This window comes from Salarias fasciatus, chromosome 7, assembly GCF_902148845.1.
Source record: "Salarias fasciatus chromosome 7, fSalaFa1.1, whole genome shotgun sequence".
Classification (NCBI taxonomy): Eukaryota; Metazoa; Chordata; class Actinopteri; order Blenniiformes; family Blenniidae; genus Salarias; species Salarias fasciatus.
Window position 1 is genome coordinate 14,917,529 of NC_043751.1, and position 24,003 is coordinate 14,941,531.

Here is a 24,003-nt window from a genome sequence, read left to right on the forward strand (position 1 = left end):
GGTTAACACTTACTGTCAAAATTGAATGATAATACCTTGTTTTTCTTGCCTAAAAATGTATGTCAATGCCTGTTCCTGTTTTTTCCTGAATTGTACTTACAAGATATGAGTAGAGTGCTATTTTTCTATGCAATCCCATTTTACCCACTGACCACTTATCTGCATTTAACATTTCCAAGTGTTCAAGTGCATTTTCTCATATTATAATAGGAATAATAATTTCCTGTATTAGGTGTGTGTGTGGTGTTACCAATGGCATCGTTGAATTCTAAAACACAAAACAGAAATAACATCCAAGCTTTCCAGGATTTATTAAATCAGTTTTTAAGTTAAATAACAATGTATTGCTTCAATCGTTTTACTCTTCACTGTTCAGAACACTCCTCCCACCAGAAAAGCACAATTCAGATTTTTTACATCACTGTTTTTTATTTTAGCTCTAACAGCAGCATCAGTGTTTATTATATAAATTGATTATAGTTACTGTTAACGATCATTTAAAAGTAAAAAAAAAAACATCTTGAACACACTTAATATACCAAACAACAACAGCTCGTGCCTTAAAATATGTAATAAAGCATATAAAATTAACACACTCATGAGATATTTTAAACTTCATTCACAAAAGAGTAATATTGAAGTAACTAATCAAAACAAATTGATTAAACAGGTGAAGATCTTGTGGGAGATCATGAGAGGACTCAGGGAAATGAACTAAGCTCCTGGATTTGTCTCCCAGTCTGTTGTATCTGAAACAGAAAAAATGACAACAGAGCAAGTCTTGAAACAACATATAGTTTAATGTACAGGTGGAATTTTGTTTAATGCCGCTTTGATAACCTCATACGATTAAACACAAAACCTATCACACTGTTGATTCATGTGAGGTTGTACCTGTCATTTTAGTTCCTTCCTTGGTCTCAGCTGGAACCCCAACGCCATACTCATTTTCACCTGTGATTCTGAAGAAGTAGATGCCACCCTCCTCAAGGTCTGACACCCTGTAGGACAATCTGCGGCATTTGTCCGTCAGTCGAGTCCACCCTGTCCTGCTGATGTCTCGTATGTCTACCAGGTAGCTCTTCACAGGGGCCCCTCCTTCATTCTCTGGGATGTCCCAGGTAACAGTGGCAGAGTTCTTGGTCACATCCTTCACTGTTATGTGAGACGGTGGACCGGGTGAATCCAAAACTCTGACACTTAAAGTCAAAGATGCACATCCAGCAACATTTTGCAATTTGACTGTATATTTGCCAGAATCATCACGTGTTGCCTGTTCCACCGTGATAGAGGTGAGAGCGCTGGTTATGTTGATCAACCCTCGGACTCTCAGATCGACATCTGCTTTGTCCCATGTCACAGTGGGAGCAGGTCTTCCTGAGAATGGCACCGTCAAAGTGAAGGAACTTCCATCTTTCACAAGCAGAGTCTTCCTCATCTCAGGACTAATGTCAAACCTGGGTGTCTCCTCTCTCTCCATGACAACTTCAGGGTCAGTTTCAGGACTGGGCTCGCTGATGCCAACCTTATTTATGGATCTCACAATAAAAACATACTCGGCCCCTGTTGTGAGTCCTGTCACTGTGAGCTCTGTTTTATCTGTATTGTGAATACCAACAGTCCAGTCATCTTCTGTGGATTTTCTGTATTCAACTTTGTACCCTGTAACAGTAGCACCACCATCAAACAGTGGCTTGTTCCATGACAAAATGATGGAGGACCTGGATGAATCAACAACTATGGGCTTTGCTGGAGGGGAAGGTAGAAACTTCGGATCTTCTGCCAGGGTGAGTGGAGATGGGTCACTCGGTTCACTTAATCCAGCAGCATTCTCAGCAAAGACTCTGAATTCATACTCACATCCCTCATGCAGGCACGAGGCTTTAACACGTAAGTCATACACTGGCTTCTTGTTGACTCTGACCCAACGCACACCATGCTTCTCCCTTTTTTCTATAATGTAGCCGCTGATCCGGCTGCCCCCATCAGAAGCAGGTCTTTTCCAGCAAACTGTCATTGTATCATTTGTTGCACTTGTGACCTCAACATCCGTTGGTGGAGATGGATTAGTGTAGGGATCCAAGGCCTTAACAGGCTCACTCTCAAGTGTCTCTCCTTCTCCATATTTGTTCACTGCTTTCACTCTGAACAGATATTCATTTCCTTTAAGGAGTTTGGTGATCTTGCAAGTCGTTGCCATCATGTCACCATACACAAGAGTCCAAGAAACACGACTGGTCTCACATTTCTCAACAATGTAGTAAAGAATCTCAGCACCACCAGTCTCATGAGGGGGTCCCCATGACACAGTGCATTTTTCTGCGGTGAGTCCAGAAATTTCCAAAGGTCCAGCAGGCGGGCCTGGCCTGTCTAGTACTTTGCAAGAGACAGCCTTGGACGTGGTACCACATGCATTCTGTAGGGTCAGAGTATATTGGCCAGAGTCTTTCCTAACACTCTCTTTAATAAGAAGAGAGGTGTGCGTCTTGGTTGCCATTATCTCAACCCTTCCCTTGGTGCCAATATTTCTACCATTTTTCATCCAATACACTGTTGGGTTTGGGCGACCAGAGATGTCAGCATCTATTCTAAGAAGCTCTCCTGCTTTGACAACTACCTCCCGCCTATATTTGTCCTCCAAGATAATTTTGGGTGGTTCCACGTCATGCTGCACTGTAACAGGTCCAGTGGGTTCAGAAGGGGCACTGAACAGTTCAGCTGCGTTCTTTGCAGTAACACGGAAATCATACTGTTCTCCCTCTGTCAAGCCAGTCACTTCAAAGAAGGTTTCCAGTAGATTTGTGAAGTTGCACTTCAGCCAGCAACTATCTGGGAGTTCTTTGCGTTCAACAATATAACCAGTTATTCTTGCCCCACCATCATATTCTGGTTTGTCCCATGAGAGTGAAACTGAAGTGGTAGTTATATTGTTGACTGTCAGATTAGATGGGGGGTCACACAGGTCTCTCGCTGCGACAGGCTCAGATGTCTTACTGCAGGGTCCAACACCGGCTATATTCTCGGCACTGATCCGGAACTCGTATATCAGACCTTCTTCGACACTTGTTGCTTTGTAATGGTTGTCTGTCACTGGACTTCTGTTTAACTTTGTCCACAGGATACTGCTTTGATCTTTGCATTCAATGTGATAACCAATTACTGGGCTGCCACCGTCACTGTCCGGTTTGCTCCAAGCCATGACCATCACGGACTTTGAGGCCTGAACAATGTGGAGGTTAGTTGGTGGACCAGGTGGCTTGAAGGGATATTGGGCAACAACATGATCAGACTCCACAAATGAGCTTTTTCCATAGCGATTCTCTGCAGCAACATGAAATTGGTATTCAGTGCCTTGTGTCAGACGGGAAATTTTGATCGATGTTCTTGCCACTGTAGCTGACACAGTCTGCCATATTGTGCTGCTCGTATCTCTTTTCTCAACGACGTAATTAGTGATTTCACAGCCACCAGTATAATGCGGTGGGTGCCATGACAGACACACAAAGTCGGCACTCACATCGTCCACACTGAGGTCACTTGGGGGTCCAGGTTTCTCGAAAACATTCACTAAGATTTCAGCAGATGTGGTTCCAGCAGAGTTGGTCAGAATCACCTCATACACACCAACATCCAGCCTGGTTACATCTCTGATGACGAGCTGTGATGTTGTGTCAGATGTGTGCACATTTACCCTGCTTGTCTCTTTCACCAAAGTGCCATCTTTTTTCCAGGTTGCAGTTGGAGGTGGTACACCCTTAAATGGAACATCAATCTTCAAATCACCTCCCGCCTTCACACTGAATGTGCTTGACAGCAGATTAATAATAGGCCCAGCACTAGTATCTTTTACTATAATAGGTGTCAAGAGGGACTTTGGTTCACTCTTTCCCTTTTCATTTACAGCACTCACTCTAAAGAAAAACTCCTTTCCTTTAGTCAGCCCAGTAACAGTCACTTCTAGTGTTCTACTCTCAGAACATGTAATCCATGTGTCATCGTTTTTGGCCAGCATTTCTACAATGTAACGTGTGATTTTGCTCCCTCCATCATGATCCGGCTTTTCCCAAGACAGTCTTGCACTATTGCAAGTAACGTCAGTGCACGTAATTTTTCCAGGAGGCAGAGGCACCTCAGACACTTTTACAGGCTCATAGATCTCAGCTGGCAGTCCAGTGCCAAACTCATTGACAGCCAGGACACGGAAATAATAAAAGCATCCTTCCTGTAGATTGTCAATCTTATATGAATTCCTCACACAGTTGCTACAGACACTTGTGAAAGCTTTCCTGGACTCCTCTCGCTTCTCTACAATGTAGTGTGAAATCTTGGCTCCTCCGTCAATGGTAGGTGCCTCCCACGAGATGCTTACAGAGTCTTTCCTGATGTCCTTCACTTCCAGGTTGGTTGGTGCACTGGGAGAGTCCAACACTCTGACATTGATAAACGCTGACTTGGAGCCACTACAGTTCTCAGCAGTCAACACATACTTTCCAGTGTCGTTTCGATTGACATTCTCAATCAGTAACGCAGTGTACGTCCCTGTTACCTCAATTTGAGCACGCTCACTGAGTGAACCGTCTTCCTTTCTCCATTTAACCTCAGGTTCTGGTCTACCTCTAATAGCAACAAAGAGGCGTAATGTGGAGCAGGCTCGAACACTGACTATCTTCCTCAGTGTAGCATCCAGCTCTATCTCTGGTGCCTCCAGTTTTTCACTTGTTACCACTGATCCAGTTAGTTCCACGTGTTCCCCAACTCCGGCAGCATTCATTGCACGTAAACGGAAATTGTACTCCGCATTTTGTCTCAGATTTTTGGCTGTGTAAATTGTATCTTCCACACCTGAGCTTGGGGTGCATGCAGTCCATTCATCTTCTGTTGCTTCTTTCATCTCAACCACATATCCACTGATGGCTGCTCCACCATCATAGATTGGCTTTGACCAGGTCAGAGACACAGTACTGGTAGAATAGTCTGTCACTTTGGGGTTGGTAGGTGGACCAGGTGGGTAAGTAGCTTCGCATACTTTTATATACTCGCTTGGCTCACTGGGTGTTCCAACACCAGCAGCATTCTCTGCAAGTACTCTGAACTGATAGCAATGCCCCTCTGTGAGACCTGTACATCTAAAGCGCAAGTCATTCAATCTTCTCTTGTTGCATCTGGTCCATCTGACTCCATCTTTGTCTCGTTTCTCGACAATGAAGCCGTCGATCTCTGAACCCCCATCAGTCTCAGGTCTTTCCCATGTGAGCATGACAGAGTCACCGGTGACAGCAGTAGATGTAGGGGTGGAAGGTGCACTCGGTGTGGTAAAAGGATTCTGTGCAATGAAAGGTTCTGTTTCCAAAAAGTCACCAACACCGTATTTATTTACAGCTGCGATTCTAAATATGTATTCTTTGCCAGGTACGAGCTTTGTCACTTTGTAACTGACAGCTTCAACTTGAGCGTCTACACTCGTCCACGTCACACGACTCGTTTCTCTTTTTTCGATGATGTAGTGGGAAACACTGGCTCCTCCGTCGTTTACAGGGGGATTCCAGTGGAGATTGCACTTCTCTGCACTGACCATTTTCACTTTCAAAGGTCCTTCAGGAGGACCCGGTCTATCGAGGACCTTCATATTAATGGGAACAGATGTCGTTCCACCAGTGTTGCTGAGGACCAAGACGAAGTGTCCACCATCCACTCGTGTGCTGTCCCTAACAGTCAGGGTGGTATGAGAGATTGTATTTTTGAGCTCAATTCTTGCTGCAGTTTTATCAATTTCTCTTCCATCTTTCAGCCACATTATTTGAGGAAGTGGCTTCCCAAAGTAATCAGCCTCAATAACAAATGTCTCCCCGGCCTGAACAACATTGATAGTTTTGAATTTAGGATCAATGACCGCAGTGGGAGCTTCAATAACATCTTGAGCAATGATGGTGACACTTTCTGAAGGGGTGCTCCAAACGCCAGCGCCATTCTTAGCAGTTACTCTGAACTCATAACTTTGGCCTGCTGTCAGACCCGTGATAGTGAAAAGATTTTCAATAATGTTGGTAAAGTTCGCTTTCATCCATCTGCCATCTGGGAGCTCCCTCTTTTCAACAAGATAGCCTGTAATGGTGCTCCCACCATCATACTTGGGTTTTAGCCACTGAAGTGTGACGTTCTCTCGAGTGATGACAACAGCTTCAGGTTTACCAGGTGGATCACAGCGGTCTCTTGCTACGTAGCATTCAGATATCTTGCTAGATGGGCTGAGTCCAGCAATATTTTCAGCAAAGACTCTGAATTCATAGTCAATGCCTTCTTCCAGGCCACTTGTTTTGAAGCGAGTGTCAGTTATAACAAACTTGTTCAGCTTGGTCCATAAAATGCTGTTCCTCTCTTTACGTTCAAGGTGATAACCGATGATGGGGCTGCCACCATCTTTGACCGGAGGCTCCCATTCAACAACCATGCTGTACTTTGTCACAGTTGATGTGAAAGGGGTGCCAGGAGCAGCAGGCACACTGAACGGATACTGTGCAGTCACAATGGGAGACGTGATTGCAGTGCTTTTTCCATATCTATTTTCTGCAAACACTCTGAATTGGTATTCGCTTCCTGTCTTCAGCTTGGTAACTTTGATTGTGGTTCTTACTGTTGTTGCTGACACTGTCTGCCACTCAGTGCTTGAAGTTTCCCGTTTTTCCACCACATAGTTGTCAAGCTGACAGCCCCCCGTGTATTCAGGGGGCTCCCAAGAGATGGTAGCATAGTCGGAACTGATCTCATCAATCTTCACAGGCCCGGTGGGTGGGTCCGGCTTTTCAAGAACAACCACAGTGATTTCTCCTGTGTGTTTTCCAGCAGTGTTTGCTGCTGTGACAAAATACTGCCCAGAGTGCTCCCTTGCAGCATGTCTGAAATTAAGAATTGTTGATGAACCTTTGGTTGACATCTCCAGCCTTGATGTCTCCTTCACTGCCAGACCATCTTTTTTCCACTCAATCTTTGGTGCTGGCTGCCCAGTCACTGGGATCTCTATTTTCAGATTCTCACCATTTTTGACAGTGAATGTATTAAAGGTTATTTGGACAGCTGGCTTAATAGCATTTTTCTTATCTGTGTCTGAAGCAGCCTGGGCCTGTGTGCCATGTGCGTTATCCTCCGGAGAAGCACCAGGCTGACCTGCAGTGAGAAAAGAAAAAGTATTATCAGAATCCTTTTTTTTTTTGTTTGTTTGTTTTTTTGTTTTTTCTAGAGTAATTATCAACTTTATTCTTAGAAATATATTTTCTTACTATATATAATTGGGTCTTTTTGTATTCCAACATTTTCAGAATAGAATCTTCTGTGCATTTAAATTGTAACAATAAATATTTATACCTTCTCAGAGCATCTTTTGACATCATTTAAAAAAAACAAAAAGGCATTGTCTCTTAGGCTGTTAATGTATAATCTCTTAGACCAAGTATATGACATCAAAAATGTACCAAAGATCCAGGCTCATAGATGTTTGTATGATTGTACACCTTGCATTAAAATACCTTAAACCCAGGAGACTGGATTTATTCATTCGGCTTAATGTTTAATGAAAACAACAACATTTCCAAATGTGTTTTTACAGTAAAATGTAAAGCAAATATTTCTACACTTTAACGCTCAAAACAAACACTGCATCGAATTAACAGCATACCTTGGACAATGGGTGTGGAGGATGACTGAGAAACATTTGCTGTGAGCTCTGCATCAGAATCTGGTCTCATATTTATATTTAGACGATGAGCTTCACTCCCAGCTTTTGTTCCCGTCTATAAGAGAGAGCAAAACAAAACTGTGAGTCATTAAAAGAGACAGCTCATTTCTGAAATAATATCTTGTTCAGTTGTTTAGAAACGCTTGGAGCTTATTTCACAACAACAATAATAATAATAATAATAAAAAGTAGTTTACGTATTCATAGCAAGCCACTGACATACTTGTTAGCTTATCTCAGTGGTCCTGATGCGTTAGTTACAGAGAGTCATGACGGAGTTAAAAATAACTAGAAGCCATCTGGTAAACCAAACAGATTAAAGTCTATTATTATCCAATGCAGGTTCCCCTTCAGTTTAAACTTTACTAATACATAATAAGGATAAAAAAATCAAGCAAATCCTACATTTATTCAGTACTTCATGCCATTATCTTTCAGAAATGAAAGTGAGCAAAATTCTGTATTCAAACAAAGTTGTACTTACTGCATTTTGGCTGGCATCCATGCTTTCTACTCCTTCGCCTCTATGTTTATTATAAATGTCAGTTTCCTCTGTTACTAGGTTAGCTGAGATACATGAAGTGTGGTCAGTCTCGAAACTCTGAGGGGGACATAGGCAGCTCTGCTTTATCTCCTAAAGCATGCAGTGACTAAAATAAGCATGGTGCCTGATTGGACAGTTGCAGCTGCTCATTCTTTCAAAGTTAGTTTGGCCAACATGGCTCATCTGGTGAGAACTGGAAAGTTGCTCAACAGTTAAACATTGTGCACCGATTATATTTCTGTTAGGGGATGGTAGAAGTGTATGACTTACCATTTGAATATGATCTAAAGGTCAGTGGGTTATGGTGCACATACAAAGTGAAGTAATGATCAGCAAGCAAATAACAGTAGTGAATCAGGGCCATGAAATTTCTATAACGTACTTTTAATCTTTAATCTATTACTATTACTATTTGTAAGCTCTTACTTCATATATGCAACAAATGCCTCTTTTGTTATTTTATTTGTTATAGCCTTTCCTAATAAGAATAAATGATTAACTAAACAATTAAAAATACAAAAGAACATATATAAATGCTGAAAATAATAGAATATGACCAATTACAAAATAAGAAATATAAACCTGAACTTATGAACCGGAAAAGGAAGTCATGTACCAACGAAGAAGAACGCATGACGCGAAACGAACTGGTGTTTTGGATAAAGTGGTTTCCATGTTAACTGGTGACCCACTTCCCTAGCGTGACGCACTGCTGCTACTACCTACAGATGTTTAAAACCTGGCAAGAAATCTTTAACTGCTCTGACAGATATCGTTTGCAGTAAAGTTTCGTCGTGTCGTACCGTTTTTGAGTCTCACTTTAATATCTGCTGTTTTATCCGTAACGACGCACGTACCCCTGGAAGTAGGTCACAAATTAAAAAGGAACCCAGTTAATCCGAAACACCACTGGGAACGTTCACACAGAATGCAGTGAGTATGAATGAAAGCCTGGACGGGTAGACCTAGATCTTTTATACTGTCGTGGTATATAATCTGCAGTTATCTTCATGACAGCGACATGGAGAAGGTTTGAATCTAAAGAGGTGAGCTTTTTGGATGTTTACCATTGTACAAGCAGAAATGTTTTAATTAAAGTGTGAGGAAGTGTCTGTAGTGAAATCAACTTTCTCTCAACGAAACACGTCAAAAGTCGATGTTCACCTTGATAGTTGAGTAACTATGATGCCTTCTCATACTTACACCGCATAAATCAGTAGCTTATCGATAAAGAATGGTGTCCTGTCTGATGTGTCAGCAGAATGCCACTTGCTGAATGACTACAGTGAACTCCATTGTTAAACCTTTGTAGTTTTTTTTTTTTTTTTTTTTTTGTAGTTTTATTGGTCAGTATACTTCAGTTGATAGTACATTTCAATCTGTTTTCATATTGTCTTTTATTGTCTTAGGTATAGTTTATAAAGTCTGTCCACCCATGTGTGCAATATTTTGAACAGAGTGAGAAAACATGAAGGCCACAAAGAGCACACTGCTCGAGAGGCAAATTGTGGATGAGCATTTTCACCAAAGGGATTCATAATCATACTTATCTTTTTTTACTCATTTTGATATTGAAATGTTCACGCGAAGTGAATTACTTTTCAGGAATAATGTAGTTACCTCTGACTTCTTTCCTCCCTGTTAAAACAGATCTAAACATGCCACTCCAGTTTGTCTACAGCCTCCAAGACTTTGTCACCGATGTGTGCCAGCGAGATCGGAATCCTCCCATGGTGACACCAAGCAAGTTTGACACGATCATTAAAACCGGTTGGACAGACAGAATGAAGAGGGGCCTCTTCCGTTACCACCTGGGTGAGCTTCAGACTCGCATCCTGCCCGGACCGCTCGGCTTTGTGGCCCAGCTGAATATTCAAAGAGGAACAGAGAGGAGAAAGCCTCAGGAGATACTGAGCATTCAGCAGAAGTTCAATGCCAAGCAGTTCAATTTTAACAAAATCAACCCTGATGAAATTGTGTGTGAGATGGTGAGGGATTCTGGAGACAGTGCACAGTTGACTCCACCCTCCAGGATGGTCGTGTTGGTCAATGTCAGCCCTTTGGAGTTTGGACATTGTCTTTTTGTCCCTGATCCCTCACGGTGTCTCCCACAGATCATCACCAGGTTTGCTATCCAGGTCGGTATTGAATCTGTGCTCCTGAGCTCGGACCCTGCGTTTCGTGTGGGGTTCAACAGCCTCGGAGCGTTTGCTTCTGTCAATCACCTGCACCTGCATGGATATTACCTCGACCACGAGCTGAAGATAGAGTCTGTGCCAGCCAAGCTTCTCGTCCCTGCCAAAGGATTTCACCGTCTGTTGAACTTCCCTCCAGGCTTTTTGTTTTACGCAGAAGCGGAGGACGTCGAGGAGGTGTCCAAAGCAATCTGTCATGTCACAGACTTTCTTGTTGCTAAAAACATCGCCCACAACATATTTTTGACAAGAGGATGCTCCCCAGAATCTCAGAGTGAGGAGGATAGCTGCTCGAGAAAAGGCGTGCGCATCGCTGTGTGGCCCAGGCTATCTTGTTTCGGTGCCAAAGAGGAATCTGCCTTCAACGTTGCCCTTTGTGAGCTGGCGGGACATTTACCGTTTAAGAACAAGAAGGACTACGAGCTCACAACTGAGAAAGGCGTTACTGATATAATACAGAAGTATCTTCTGCCTGAGGATGAGTTTAGTAGGTTGGAGCAGCAGCTTATTGATCATTTATTGGGTTTATAGGAGAAAAACAATCGGGAGGTTTGTTAAGTGATGTATCAAATTTACAAATCACTTATTTTGGTTTACTACCTCTTTTTATTTTTGGTGCCATTAATATATTAACGGGACAAACAACATTCACACTGGATCGTGAGTTTGTTTATGTTATCTCCTACGTACTTGATCTCTTTATTCCAGTGAATATGCACAGAACTGTTATGTCAACCATTTTTGAAGCCTCTACCAAAGAATAAAGTGATTCACAACTATCACACTTGTATAAATTAATCAGTGTGTTAGTGTGTAATACCACAACAAAGCTGGTCTTTCGGGATGCTCATAGTTTTTGTTTTGCTGTTACTCGTTTAAGAACTGCTCATCCTTACCTGTTCCTCTGTGAATGCCAAAATACCTAAATTACCGTAATGTATGACTTGTTAAAATATCAGCTGGTAAGTCGTGACGTTACGTTATACATAATGCATTATTATTTGTTATTTAATCCTTGATGTGACAAAGGTTCTTTCACTTTGTCTTGTGGTGATACCGGCAAATCACTAAGCACTTATGAAATGGAAAGAAAACAGTGCTTTTTGTTTTCGGGTGTTTGTGTTTAGCAAACAAACTGGGAGCATTCAGCAGGAGTGTTGTGTAAATGGAAAATCACTGTTAATACCAGCAGCACTCAGAGAGACACTATTACACACTTGGTTTCCAGGATGCACAATAAATGTAAATAAATGTACAATAAATATGTGGCTTTTCACACCTCCTTCCTTCCAAGATGGCAGCTTCACTGCACTTAATAAATAAAGGTCCATACAAAGCCAACAATTGATTGATTAGGCTTTAAGTTTTAATCAGAAAGGAAAAGAGCCCTCATGTTCACGACAAGCTTGAATGAAAGCACGATCAGCATGATCAACACTGACAGGAAGCCTCTGTTGATGGTTGATTCACTGGAGTTTATGACGGCAAACATTCAGTTCTTTTCCTTTATGTCACAGAATTTTAACCAAATATTAAAGGAACAATTTGTTTTTTGTGCATTTATTTTCTTAGCCAATTCTTACATTTTATATTCCTGATAAAGAGTCAGAAATTGAAAATGGGTATTTTTTTTAAATCTAATTCATCTATTTATGAACATAAATATATTACTGATTAACTGGTTATTTACATTATAATTAGTTGCAGGCCAAGAACTTGATGGATTTTTACTTAAAGGATGAATGAATAGAGAAATGCCAGCAATCAGATAAATTGTCAGCACATACCTCTCATCAGTTTCACTCTAAAGAATAAATAATACAGAAAAGACTGACAGTCATCTACAGTTTTTTCTTGGACCTCCGAATTGATGGACAAGTTTTGTCTTTCTATTCTTTCTTTTTTGCTTTAGCTTGAGGAAAACCTTTGAGGAAAAAGTTAGATATCTGAAAACTAAAATTTAGATATATATTTTGGATTTTAATAATTTTGATTAAACAAATGCTGCTGATGGGTCACCGCTGTGCCCTTGAGCCTCCTGATCCTCATACTCAGGGTTGATTATGATTGGTTGAATGCAGAGAAGTAATTTCCCTTAATGTATCAAAGTATAAAAGGTTACATGTGAGAAACTTCTCAGTTTGAACATTTGATCGATCATCTTTCAGTCACTACAGTGATTCGATCTTTGTCCAAACCCTGTCTGTCTCAGTTTACCTTTAAGTGGCAGGTTTAAAAAGTTCTCAAAGTGACATTTAGTCTGCAGATGGAGTCCTGACCCTGGTGCCTACGATAAATCAAGGCAACAGGTTGTCTCTGAAGAGGACATCATCTGCCAGACTGACATCTCCAAGGAGGCAGCGGTCGGTGAATGTCGAGTCCTGCTCATTAATATAATGAGACCATGAGAGCAACGCACCGTAATCCTGTTGAGATCATTTCCCTCCAGTTTACATTTCCGGATTTCATGGCTTTTTTCTTTATAGCGTTGTCAATTTTTTTTAAAATTTAATTCAGTTTAATTTACAAAGCACCACAACATGTCTAATGGCACATTGGCATGAAAGCCACTATGAGGGAAAAACTATTCCACATGAGGAATAAGTGACAGCAGAGATAAAATATTCTGTTTTATCAGGAAGGAATCTCTGGCATATCCAGATGTGCACAGGTTAGAATTAGAGCGGTGTTCTCAAACATAAGGCACGGGGGCCTAATCCGGCCTGTCAGAGGAGCCAATCCGGCCAACAGGATAAGGTGAAGGTTAAAATGACTAATAAGACAATTCCTGGAATTTTTTTGATAGAAGTAACAGATTTATTAACTGCTGAATACAGTATTGCACGCACAATAGAATACTCAGACAGATATATTCTTTATTGATAAATAACATTAGAGATACATATATTGGAAATGCACGTAAATAAACTGCTCTTTATGCCATTTTTACAGTACTCAGTTCTTTATTGAGGATTGAGAACAACTGATATAGTAAGAAAATAGTAGAATTATATCATATAGTGGAGCAACGTGACAAATTGCACTTGTCAGTATTTTTGGCAGCATTTCAAGGAAATCCTGAGGTTGAAGCCAACAACTGGTTTGTGTAACCTGCAAACAAGAAACAAATAAAAACCCTGCTGACAGCATTTAAACAACATATCTCTCAGGCCCAGGAGAAGTTTGTTTTACACTTCAATTTGAGGTAATAGTCCACATAATAGATATGATGAGTATGAAATGTAAAATACTGAGCCAATCTCTTTACTTTAAATAGCTAAAAGATGCTCAAAATGTTAAATAACGACAGCCGTATAAGCTTTCTTAAACCTATATCTGTTCACAAATATAACATAACCAAAAAAAAAAACTCTTGAAAAAGTCATACTGATCATCTAATAGTTCCGCCGCGTAGTAGTGTAAAAATATCAACTTATGTTTTTGGAAAAAAAAAAAAAAGACAGGAAAACTGAAGTGGACACTTATCTCCACCTTGAACTGTGCGTCTGTGATGGTTGACTGAGTCAAACCAGTCGTGCATCTCTCCTAATAGGGCCCTGCATGGATGTGCATTATTTACAGTTAATGCTTCACAGGAGCTGAGACTTTCACCACCTCCTGACAACTAGACGTGGCTCTCTGTGTTTGTGTTCAGGGAGGAAGTTTTCAGAAATATTCAAATGCAAACTAATCCATCGATCACAGCCATGTTCGACTTAAATAAAGCAAACAAACACAAGATGTCTTTGTAAATGTCACATTTCTCCTGTCGGGCCAGGAGAAGAAGTGTGTTGGGGTTTTTTTTTTCCGATCACACGTTGCCGTCTCACGTTTTTCAATTTGACATCATGTTTATTCATTGTTGCCTGCGTCTTTGTTTAAAGTGTTAACACTGAAAGGAAAATTACAAGCACATATTACAGATTGTCCAAAGCACATGTTCTGATCCATGTGTGCAGCGTGGAAGGAGTGGCAGTGGGAGTGTCCTGAAAGCAGACCCCCATCCTCAGCTGAAGATGCTCACGTCTTTGACGTGTTGTGTCATTGTTGAAGAGGGAGGCTTCGCTGAGCAACTCACCTGCTTGGAAATTATCATATCTTAATTTTTTTTTATTTTTTTTTTTTTAAAAGAGGAGAAATTGGAAAGAATGGGTGGTGTCCAAAGTTTCAGGGAGTTTTGTGACCGTACCAAAAACCCCAATGTCCGTATGAGTCTCCCGGCAGTTTGCTTTGTGTGGCAAACAGCTATGATCATCTTGTTTGGAGTGTTTATCCGATACAACGAGGAATCAGACACTCACTGGGTAGAGTACAGGAAAGAGAAAAACATATCCGACATTGAGAATGACTTCTACTTCAGATATCCAAGTAAGTGACTTCATTTCATTGCCTCTTCTTCTGATTTACTCTGGAATGTGACTTTTGTTTTTATGGCAGTCCTTAAACCTGAACACACCCAGACAGTGTAAATGTCTGGCATTGTGTCCTGTCCTTCAATTTGAGCAAAACTGCTTCTCCTTCTGTTGCCAAGTGGACGGCTGTCCACATATTGTGCTGACCTTTGAGAATGCACCTTCATTGCTGACAAACATCTCACACCCGCAGGAGCGTATTTCCCCAGAGAATTGACTCCCTTGAGGTTTTTCCACTTTATAACTGAAATGTCTCTAAATGTGGAGGAGACACTGGTTAAAAGTCTCGTCAGTTTGTTTGGATCAGAGGACTTTTGTGTGTTTGTTGTTGTGAGAGTGTGTGTGTGTGTGCGTGTGTGTGTTGTATGGGTGTGGTTGTGGATGGCTGTCCACTCTCCCAGCGCCTCACGGTATCCGTGTCAGGCTATCATGAGCCCATCTCACATGTGGTGTTGGATGTCAGATGATAAATGTATTTTCTGACACAGTTTGGAGTCAGAAACCAGAAACACCCAGAAACACGTTCAAATCGCCCGGGCTTGTTTCCGGGGGACATTATCTACTGTCTGGTTTGTTTGGATAGTCTGAATCATTGTTGACTGTGATTTTAACAGCATCGCATCCACTCAAAGTTTAAGCTGCAGTTGGTGACTTGCTGTGAATGTTTTTGTGGAAACTATAGTGTTTCACGCTGCAGCAGGAGCCGATCGTATTGTATTGTAAATAATAGAGGCAGACTGTTGGTGTCTGAGTCTCTTTCTGGGGGTCAACGTCTGTGTCAAACAGGCAGAGCTTTATGTTTCCCTGTAGTTTAAATATGGACTGGAAATTATTTCATGATGAATGTTTTTAAAAACTTTCTTTCGTCATGTAACGTGTATGTCAGTGACTCAACGCTAAGAAGAAAACATTTCATGTAAATTAAATAATTTTGAAGAGTTCCCAAACATGTCAGGTGTGATTAAACGTCATGTGGGACTTTGTTCATTTCTGTTTCATCAGTTGAGAGATTTTTATTCTCTTCTATACTCCTGGTCAGTCTGAAAGTAAATTTAGAGATGTTGTTTAAAAATAGAAACGTGTGGGTCTTATAAATGTTTCCCAGGTTTTCTGGACTTGTCAAAAGGTAAAAAGTTAAAAAAAAACAAACAAAAACAGACATTTGACTGGATATGTGTGAGTGTATGTAAAAAATATGAAAATAAAAGTCCCTGAAAGAGGACAACGAATCCTGAATAAAACACAGTGCGACTCTTATGTTAGGTTTTGTTTCAGTCCGGGTAAACATCACTCGTACAGGTACCCTGACCTGACTCTGTATTCTCAAAACATATCGCTGTGCAATCCAAAAGTGACAGTAAACACCCGCAGGCAAATATTTCAACCTGTCATTACACTCATGCCTGATGTTGCTGACTTCGGGTTACATAACACTGATGCAGAAGCAACGTGTCTGTCTAGAGTTTCCCTTCTGTCATATGGACTCAGTTGTGACTGTGTGGGTGGTTTTAATTTGATTAACATATAAAATAGATCATTTTATTTGAGAAGAATGCAGCAATTACACATTGGTTTTTATTTCCCTCTATTTTTTGGGTATATAGTAAAGACACTTCAAGAGGTCACAATTAATAACTCAAGAGTGGATTTATTCCTCATATATTTGATGTTTCATGCAATACATCAAATAGATAGACAGACAACACTAAATAAAGAGAACAACAATAAAATGCAACACAAAAAAAGCATAAGACAGTGATAAAATCCAATATAACAGCTGGGGAGCCAATAGATTACTAGTATTTGATATTCCAAAAATGTCCCTTTTCATTTATAGTGTGCGTTTTTAAAAATAAAAAAAATAAAACAGTATGTTTGGGTAAAGAGTTCTCCTTCTGGCCTAAAATCTCATCCTGCTCTTACCTTCCTCTTCCTCTGTCAGGTTTCCAAGATGTCCACGTGATGATCTTCGTTGGGTTCGGCTTCCTGATGACCTTCCTGAAGAGGTACAGCTTTGGAGCTGTGGGCTTCAACTTCCTCATCGCTGCTTTCGGCCTGCAGTGGGCGCTGCTGATGCAGGGCTGGTTCCACTCCCTGGACTACACTGACGGCAAGATCAAGATAGGAGTGGAGAGGTAAATGTGGACCCTCACTCTTTTTTTAATGATATAATTCAGTGCTTGTTTTTACTTTTTCTTTTCTTTAATTTTTCATTCCAGAGAAACAGATCATTTTAATGTTACAGGATGTTCTCAACATTTTTTTTTTTTTTTTTTTGCCATTTATCCCTCCTCAGCCTGATCAATGCAGATTTCTGTGTAGCTGGCTGCTTGATTGCCTACGGGGCAGTTCTGGGTAAAGTCAGTCCTGTCCAGCTGATGGTTCTGACTTTATTTGGGATCACACTGTTTGCTGTGGAGGAATACATCATCCTGGACCTCATACATGTGAGTGGACTGATATGATGTGTTATTATCTTTCCCCATTCACCACAGCAGGGGTTTAAACAATTTAGATTCTGCTTTTTATGACAAAACGTGATAGAAAAATGAAGTGGAAAAAAAATGAATTAGCTGCTGATTGTTATATGTTAATTCAACTGGGAGCTGCTGAGGTTACTTGTTGGAAAAATCTTATTTCCCTCAAATTAACCAAACACAAATCTACAGATAAATGACAAGCAATATTATCACTACTTATTTAAGCCAACACAGGGATGAATTAAAGATTGTGAAAACAGTATTTTTTTACTTAGCGTTTAGAAATGTCAAAATTCATGATAAATCCTCATGGGAGATTTTTGATTATGTAGTTACATAAATGAGATTTTGCTATTTTCACTGTTATGAACACAACAACATGTTCAAAATCATATTAAATTCATAATTTTTAAGTCAGTCTGCTAATATTATTTATTGGTGTATTGAATGTAAGCATTGCTCCTGCTGTAATGTTCAAAGGCCAGAGATGCGGGAGGCTCTATGGTGATCCACACATTTGGAGGTTATTATGGTCTTTCCATCTCATGGATGCTCTATCGGCCATGTCTGGACCAGAGCAGCCGTCTGCAGGGCTCTGTTTACCACTCAGATCTCTTTGCGATGATTGGTGAGTCCAGTTTGATTCCACGTTGGGGACATTGGATACCTGAGGTCGGCTGACCCTGCACCCTGCTCACCCTGCTTCTCTCCACAGGGACCCTCTTCCTGTGGATGTTCTGGCCCAGCTTCAACTCAGCCATCACGGACCATGGGGACGGACAACACCGAGCAGCCATCAACACATACCTGGCCTTGGCGGCCACCGTGCTCACAACAGTGGCCATTTCAAGCCTCTTCCAGAAACACGGAAAACTAGACATGGTAGAAAATCACACATTTAGATGAGCTGTGCATGTGTGTGGATTTGGTTGTAAAGATGGAACAGCACAATGTGGTCTTGCCATATCATGATAAAATGAGACTGATCAGACACTTCAGATGATTTTTTTTTCCTCTCTCAGTAAAAACTTTAACTGTTTGTGTTTCACCTGTTCCTCAGGTTCACATCCAGAACTCCACCCTGGCTGGAGGCGTCGCAGTGGGAACGGCTGCAGAGTTCATGCTGATGCCCTACGGCTCTCTGATTGTTGGGTTCTGCTGCGGTATTGTCTCCACGCTCGGATACATCTACCTCACAGTATGAAATGTTTCTCCTTTCGCTGTGTTATTAATTTTGCTTTGTGTGTGCAGACATAGAAAAAACTAATATGCTGCATATTTACCCTCTTTTTGAATTCCTTCATTTATTTAGACTCTTCACTTGTTAGTTGTACTTTATTCAAGCGTATTGGTTAAAGTATTTTTAATAACAGCCTTATTTATCTCTTTTTAGCCGTTCATGGAGAAATACATGAAGATTCAGGACACATGTGGAATCCACAACCTCCACGCCATGCCGGGAGTTATCGGTGGGATTGTGGGGGCCATTACTGCCGCAGCTGCCTCAGAATCCGTTTATGGCACCGAAGGGTGAGTTTTCCAAAACCAGTGGTTATGGGTGCTTTTGTTTTTTAAATAAAGTTGATTGAGGCTATCTTTAATGGTAAGAATTAGCTTTATTTAATGTTACTGTGCCATCATAATGCAAAGACATACACAAAATATACACAGACAGACAATAAAACATCAACTGGTCTTCGGAGCCAAGTCTAGCGTGCCATAAATTGCTCAAATTTGTAACATAAAAATTAGAGAGAAAATGCAAAAGTTGTGTTCTTGGGACTAAAATGTGCAGAATCTCTGAAGAACCTCACACTGTGGTCACTCTTTCTTGCTGTTTCTCAGGTTGATTAACACCTTCGACTTTGAGGGCGCTTACAAAAACATGGTACCCACAAAGCAAGGCGGCCACCAGGCGGCCGGCCTCTGTGTGGCCATCTGCTTCGGCGTCGGTGGAGGAATCCTCGTTGGTAAGGAACGACAAACACAGCAAGCTTTATCAAACTCCCACCACCGTCTAATTATCTCTTCAGTCCTCTGTCTGAGTCAAATAAGGGTGTTTACACGGCGTGACAGCGTGTTGTGCTCCTCTCATCAGGTTTTATTTTAAGATTACCGATCTGGGGAGACGTCGCTGACGACAATTGCTTTGATGACGAGCCCTACTGGGAGGTGAGGGATGAGTTGTTGCAATCAAAAGGCTGAAACATGCTGAAATAAGAAACGTACAATGAAATCTGAACTCAGACATGGTGTGAAGATGCACAGAATGAATGTGTGGCATCATAGTTATCAAACAGATGTGATAACTACGCGTTGCAGGAAATACTGAAATGTGATAAATGCTCGCAGACATGTAAACAAACAGGTTCTTGCAGTTCACGGTTGGAAACATTTCACAAGTCCATGATTTACATCAACAAAACGCTTAGCGTTATGCTGTTACTCTCTTCTATAATCAAGCAATAAACAATTGAACATAAGATCTCATATTTTGACAGCTTCCTTGTATACCCGCTGTGGAATCACGGTGTTTATTTTGGTTTGTTTTGTAATTGCAGTTGCCAGAGGACGAGGAGAGCATCCCACCAATCCTGCAGTACAACAACCACATGCAGAACAAAGATATGTAAGTGTCTGTTTTGTTTATTGATGTTTCACGGCTGGAGGCCTGCCATTCTCACGCCAAAACACACCATGCTGCCGCCGCCTTTGTTGGTGAGAAACGTGTAGCATCCAGCGTCCTCTTGATGGCAGCAGAGCCCAATCCGGGAACTCGGCTGTTATGTGGCTCATTGTAACTCCTGTTCCTTTGTTGGAATGATCTGTTTGTGGTGTTTCCTATGGCCTCAACACAACGTGCGGATGTGGTTGGACTGACATGGCGACAGTCGCAGAGATACGGTGCCGACATGCCTGTGAGGCGCAGACAGCATATCCCGAGCTCCGGGCTTCTCAGTAAAGCTCACCTGTGCTGTTTGTTGATGGAGGATTCACAGGACACCTGCACGTGCTTGGCTCTGCAAAGTCACCTTGGGGCCCTTGCAACACAAATCCTGTTTACAGTGGAAATAAAAATGATACTATTGGTCAAAATGTGCAATGGATCCAGCCGGATTGAATAAACTGCTCTCAAATGCCGTGTGATCCTCTCTAAGCAGTGATTACATGATAAACACAGACAAATGTAAGAAGTTGTCTCTATTGAAATTCATTTCATTTGATTTAAGTCTCTTCATTTTCATAAACACGTCATTTGGTAACAGAAGCCAATGAAATCATTCTGTATTTTTGTTTTTTCCAGAGCGGAGTCAAACTTCACAGTGGAGCAGAACTGATGCTGGACTTCCATCACAAGTGGTTCATTTGTTCCTTTAATTTTCCTGCTGGACAGAAATTTTCCTTCGAAATAGTTACGTCCCACCAGTGAAGCCCAACAGTAAAATTGTTAGGTTGTCTTCACACTAACAGGATTTTCAGCCTCAGCCCGTGTTCAAACTTTTGGTTGGTTTATTATGTTGTCAATATAAATCAAATGTGAATATACAGTGGGGAAATGTGTGTTTTATTTCCAGCATTTACTTTACTATTGAATTAACTGATCTTGAGTTGAACACATTCTATTTATTAAGAGAATTTTTTGGGGGGATTTGTAGAGAATTTTATGACAGACAGAAGGGTAACATAGAAACAACAAAATGTTTCTCTTCTTTTCTATGAATCAAGGAATGATGGCTGAAAACTTCAATGTAAATGTTAACAACTCAGAAAGAGAAAAAAAAAATGACATCCTGATTTGTGTTACGTTTGCTTTAGTTGCACATTTAGGATTTTCCACTGGAGCTTTTCTTTCTCCTTCATCACTATAGAACAGGTTTGAAGAGAGTGCACATAGTTTCAGGTATGTTTTGCTTTTTCTGTGTTTATTTCCATAGAAGGAAAAGAAATGTTATGACTTATTTATCATGTTACTTTTTGTGAATGTTAATTTAAAAAAAAGAACTGTGAAAGAAGAACTTTAAACTATGTTCTGCTGTGGTGTGAAAATATTTGATGACACTTTACATTGACCTCTCTGTTCATTAAAAATAGCAACGTAAGCTCCAAACGAATGGTCTGTAACACACTGTGGATGTGGAGAAGTACGTCTGTGCTCACAGACAGCGTTAAAAAAATACAGATTTGCTTTTAATGGTTTTAATGTTTCAGTTTTTTTAAATTTCTGTGTGATTGGTGACTGAGTAAATGAGCAAGGTCAATTCAAGTGTTATGGGATATTTCCATTTGCACTGTCAAAGTTGAAAGGAATCACCGTGTCAAAAGCTGACATTTGTACATTTATTCATTCTACACTTAAAAAAAAAGTCTTGCTGTTTTCAAATGTTTGTTAAAATGCACTGTAATTTTGAAAATTCCTTAAAAAATTATTAATAAAGTATAAATAATAGCAGTGTGAACTGTAATTTCATTTTTCTCAATCCATGTTATTACTTTAAGTATTGATCGTATAAAATGAATAATGATGATTAGAAGATTGACCAATAACAAAACCCCTCAGAAGTCATTCATTTCTGCCGTTTAGGACTCATGTGGCGTCCCCTCGTGAGCGAGGTCGAAGGGAAGGGTAAAGGTCACACCCTTATTGCTCTCCCGGGACTCTGTGGTGACCAAAAACAAAATAGAGCGCCGCCTTATAATCGTCACGTTTTGTCAAAGGGATCCAGAAGAGCAAGGTCACTGACCAGGCGGAAAACATGTGTTCAAGTCAATCCTGTTCAATTGACTGATCAGGAAAAAAACCCTCTGAAGTCAAACACTGACTTTAAGGGCATGTTTTGTGCACATTTATATGCGGAAATTTGCAATAGATTTGTTCTCAAATAAACAGCATTCAAATAAATGTGACGCCTTTGTGCTGATAAATGCTAAAAATAATTTCGCCACAGTTTGTGCTTCCGTTTCTTGCGAGCGGCCCATCTGCCCGTCACTTTCTGGTGATGCCTGCTCCGTGCGCTCTGTCTTCTGCCCACCTGTCGATGGCATTTTATGGGTTTGAAGGCGGCGGCGGCGGCGGCCCATGGTGGGAGTGTGGATGATTCCCACACATGAGTAGCGGCGAGGAATCCATCTCCTCATCCAGTCTTGGCGCTAACAAAGGCAGGCTTAACGCTGTTTTCTTTTGTCATCAGTGCGTGTTTGAGTAAAGGAGGTAATGGTGCCACAAGTGCTCCAATTAAACGAGATGCAGCCCCGCTGAGAAGAAAGGCTTCCCCCAATGCCCACCGTAGCCCCCCAATATACATACACACACATATATACATACAGACAGGGACACATAAACCAGGCCTCTTCTCATGCTACCCCCATGCAGTTCCCGCCCCAACTCTGCTCATGTTTATTCATCAGACACTTAAAGGGCAAATGCAGAAGCCTGTTAAAACTACATCAGACTTGTTTTTAAATGATACCGGGCCTTCCTTCACCTCTGAGGGCGAGGCGGCCCGGCCTCGAAATCCACGTTTAAAGAGAAGCAGCCTGCTTTGTAAAGCAGACTGTTTCCAAATGTGGCAAAAAAAAAAAAACAAAACTGTAAGGCGGAAAAAAAAGAAAGCGAGGCCACATGGAAGGTGATGTGGAAAAACTTGAGGACGCAAAGGGGCATGAAAAGGGGGAGGGACGCGCAGAGAAAGAGGCCTCACTCCCATTGCTGGTGACTGACTGCCTGCCATCCGGGCTCAATCATGACCTGTGATTGACAGGTGGAGAGGAGGAGAGGGTGGGAATGAGGGAGCGGGATGGCAGTATAGAATGGGAGCCGCACAAAACATACTCCCATACAGGGGGGCCGCAGAGACGCTCATTAATGATAAAGAACATACCAGAAAAAGCATGTTTTCTCTGCATGCCGGCAATGTTGTTTGTAAATTGAGATTAGTTTGTAATCTTCCATACGTGGCCATGTAAAATGCGCAGAGCAACACCGGACTGAACGCGTCATGGGAGGTCATGTTGCCGCAACTCAGTGTGGCTATTTGGCTTTTTTAGCCCATTATTTTCCACATTATTCAATTGAGACAACATGTCGGTTGGAAATGCTCGCCAGTGATTATTTAAATCTTCCAGTTTGCGGTCATGTGTCAATCACCCTGGTAAAACCTCAGTGAATCCACTTTACAGTTACAAGGATCTGCACTGGCTGAGAGTCGTATTCAGGGGTCTATGTTCACACTGTTATAAAGAGAGCTGTAAAAGCTCCTTTTGAAAGCAACCACGAGTCTATAAATCTGTTCATAAACTATTCAAGCCCTTCCTCTTTTCTCTCTATACTTAATCTGCTCACGTTTTTGTGCGGCTTCAGTTTCCCCTGAAGGTGATTTCTCAGCAGGAGCTCGAAAACCTTTCTGACCATTTAGGATCTGGCCTGTCTTTGTGATGCCCAATCCACCAACCAGCCAATGCAGATAACAGTTCCCACTCTCAGACTGGGAACAGCAGATTCACAAGTATCTTGGACAAAAATCCTCCATTTTCTCCCACGTTAGTCAGCCCGACAAACCTCATGTGAAACGATTCAACACAAATGGTAAGGCTGTCGTAATCTCTCAATACTAAACTATACAATGACACCATCAGCGTTTCAAAT

General features: G+C 41.2%; 3 protein-coding genes across 4 annotated transcripts; 2 read left to right on the top strand and 1 right to left on the bottom strand.

Annotated features, from left to right (window-relative positions):
- Positions 1-524: 524 nt before the first annotated feature.
- Positions 525-8,317, bottom strand: LOC115392596 (titin-like). Its single transcript, XM_030097303.1, has 4 exons — positions 8,214-8,317; positions 7,670-7,784; positions 895-7,161; positions 525-749 (listed from the first exon to the last, which is right to left on the bottom strand). Exons 1-4 carry the CDS (start codon positions 8,232-8,234, stop codon positions 715-717), a joined length of 6,438 nt encoding a protein of 2,145 aa, XP_029953163.1. The 5' UTR covers positions 8,235-8,317; the 3' UTR covers positions 525-714.
- Positions 8,318-9,190: 873 nt separating this feature from the next.
- gdpgp1 (GDP-D-glucose phosphorylase 1) lies at positions 9,191-11,677 on the top strand. Of its 2 annotated transcripts, none has more exons than XM_030096368.1 (2): positions 9,191-9,319; positions 9,924-11,677. In XM_030096368.1, exon 2 carries the CDS (start codon positions 9,932-9,934, stop codon positions 10,997-10,999), a length of 1,068 nt encoding a protein of 355 aa, XP_029952228.1. In that variant the 5' UTR covers positions 9,191-9,319; positions 9,924-9,931; the 3' UTR covers positions 11,000-11,677. The 2 variants fall into 2 exon arrangements, with proteins under 2 accessions (XP_029952228.1, XP_029952229.1); XM_030096369.1 differs by having other exon boundaries at positions 9,197-9,206.
- Positions 11,678-14,565: 2,888 nt separating this feature from the next.
- Positions 14,566-21,810, top strand: rhcgb (Rh family, C glycoprotein b). Its single transcript, XM_030096542.1, has 11 exons — positions 14,566-14,836; positions 16,823-17,015; positions 17,177-17,327; positions 17,841-17,988; positions 18,076-18,242; positions 18,421-18,558; positions 18,754-18,890; positions 19,206-19,330; positions 19,459-19,532; positions 19,922-19,989; positions 20,665-21,810. Exons 1-11 carry the CDS (start codon positions 14,617-14,619, stop codon positions 20,696-20,698), a joined length of 1,455 nt encoding a protein of 484 aa, XP_029952402.1. The 5' UTR covers positions 14,566-14,616; the 3' UTR covers positions 20,699-21,810.
- Positions 21,811-24,003: the final 2,193 nt, after the last annotated feature.